This window comes from Cyprinodon variegatus, unplaced genomic scaffold, assembly GCF_000732505.1.
Source record: "Cyprinodon variegatus isolate N-32 unplaced genomic scaffold, C_variegatus-1.0 Scaffold1409, whole genome shotgun sequence".
Lineage (NCBI taxonomy): Eukaryota > Metazoa > Chordata > Actinopteri > Cyprinodontiformes > Cyprinodontidae > Cyprinodon > Cyprinodon variegatus.
Genome location: NW_015151862.1, coordinates 117,759 through 119,358, shown reverse-complemented (window position 1 = coordinate 119,358; position 1,600 = coordinate 117,759). Strand labels below are relative to the sequence as shown.

Sequence of the window (1,600 nt, the reverse complement as noted above, 5' to 3'; positions counted from 1 at the left end):
AATAACATAACAGGTCACCAATCTAACATGTTTAGCTCTATAACATTTAAATGCACCTCTCCAATGTCTGAGAGAAAAAAATGTAATGAACATTTTTTTAATGTATGACCTGCATCACTGTACAGAAGGCTGCCATATGATAGCGCTTTCTAGCTTGTTTGTCGTTTTGGTAACTACATCAAAATTACCGCTAAATTGACAAAAATCACAAGTAAATCACGCCTTCTGGCAGAAAATCACGCGTTTTTTTTCAAATCACGCGAGAATGTGTACAAAACAACAAAAATGGCGCCGGCTGGGTCGTTTTCAGCGCATGTTGGTGATTTTAAAGTAATTTTGAGTGATAAATAATTTTTTTTTGCGATCATTGCACTTGCCCGGCGGGCAAATGCAATGAAATTTGTACTCTCCCGACAATAAAAAGTACTTGCCCCGAGAGATCGGGCGATGGTTAACATCGAGCCCTGTATGACCCCTTCAATGCTCTCCAGGGATGCCGTCCGTTCAAGAACCACCATAACTTTCAGTGACTTTATCAACTGTTTGTTTCCTTCATTTCTCCATTTCACAATAAAACAGACATAACATCAGATTTGAGGATGAAGCAGTGAATATCTTGGAGCTGATGAGTAAAAAAAGTTAAAGGTAAAAAATCTTGAACAGACATGAAGCTACAGAGTCAAGCTGTTGATGTTCTTGGCTGCTCTTAAAGCGGACTTCATGGCAGTTTCTATCCAGCCATGAGGGGTCGCTGTGTGCTCCCCGGCGAAGTGGACGCGTCCCTCGCTCTGGAACAGCTCTCTGGCGTAGTGTCCCTGCTGGTAGGGCGTGAACAGGGCAAAGGCTCCAAGACTGTAAGGGTCCAGGCCCCACTTCTTCACCAGCCCCCCGGTGCACAGCGGTCGGATATACTCCCCGTGGATTTTCACCAAGTCCTCCAGAGCTACAGCCATCAGGTCCTCCTCACTCATCCCCTGGAAGAGGGTGGAGTCATCGGAACAGGTGTAGGAAGCCAGGAGGGCCCCCGCAGTGGTGCCTGGGAAACTGTGGCTGGGGTAGTAGATGAAGCGGGAAGGCCGGTCGGTGATGCTCTTCCCTCCTCTGATGCCCTCTTCCTCCCAGAAGCGTTTTTTGAAGCTGAGCACCACCTTTGTGGAGCTGGCGTAATGAACAGAGCGCAGGGCCTCCATCTTATCACCGGACAGGGGGGGCTGGAAGTCGATGAAGAGGGTGGCCTTGGCTGTGGCCGTAACAAGGGCGTAGTCCACCGTCAGGTTTGACAGAGACCCAGAGTCACGCCGGTCCTCGTAAGTTACAGTCACGTTACCGCCGCCCGTTTGGTCGATTAGCTTCACCTTGGAGTTCAGCAGGATGGTGGAGTTTAACAGTTGGTAGAAAGCTCTGGGCAGGTGATCGAAACCATCCGTCACCTCAAAGTACCTGGAGAAATCAGACAAAATTACAAGTTATTGTGCTTTTAGACAAATATGATGATTCAAAACTATTTCTGCTTCATCCTCTGTATCCTTCGGTTCACAGAGTTAGTCAGGAACCAAGTTGTTTAAAGGAAAAGTCATATTCAGAATTCAAACTTCTGAAA

General features: G+C 47.1%; 1 protein-coding gene across 1 annotated transcript in view; it reads right to left on the bottom strand.

Annotated features, from left to right (window-relative positions):
- Positions 1-505: 505 nt before the first annotated feature.
- The window catches only part of LOC107103271 (L-amino-acid oxidase-like), a 20,262-nt gene continuing 19,167 nt past the window's right edge, over positions 506-1,600 (bottom strand). The window contains exon 8 of the mRNA XM_015402913.1: positions 506-1,440. Within this exon, the coding sequence (XP_015258399.1) occupies positions 672-1,440 (769 nt within the window). The 3' untranslated portion in view covers positions 506-671. The remainder of the gene's footprint in view (positions 1,441-1,600) is intronic.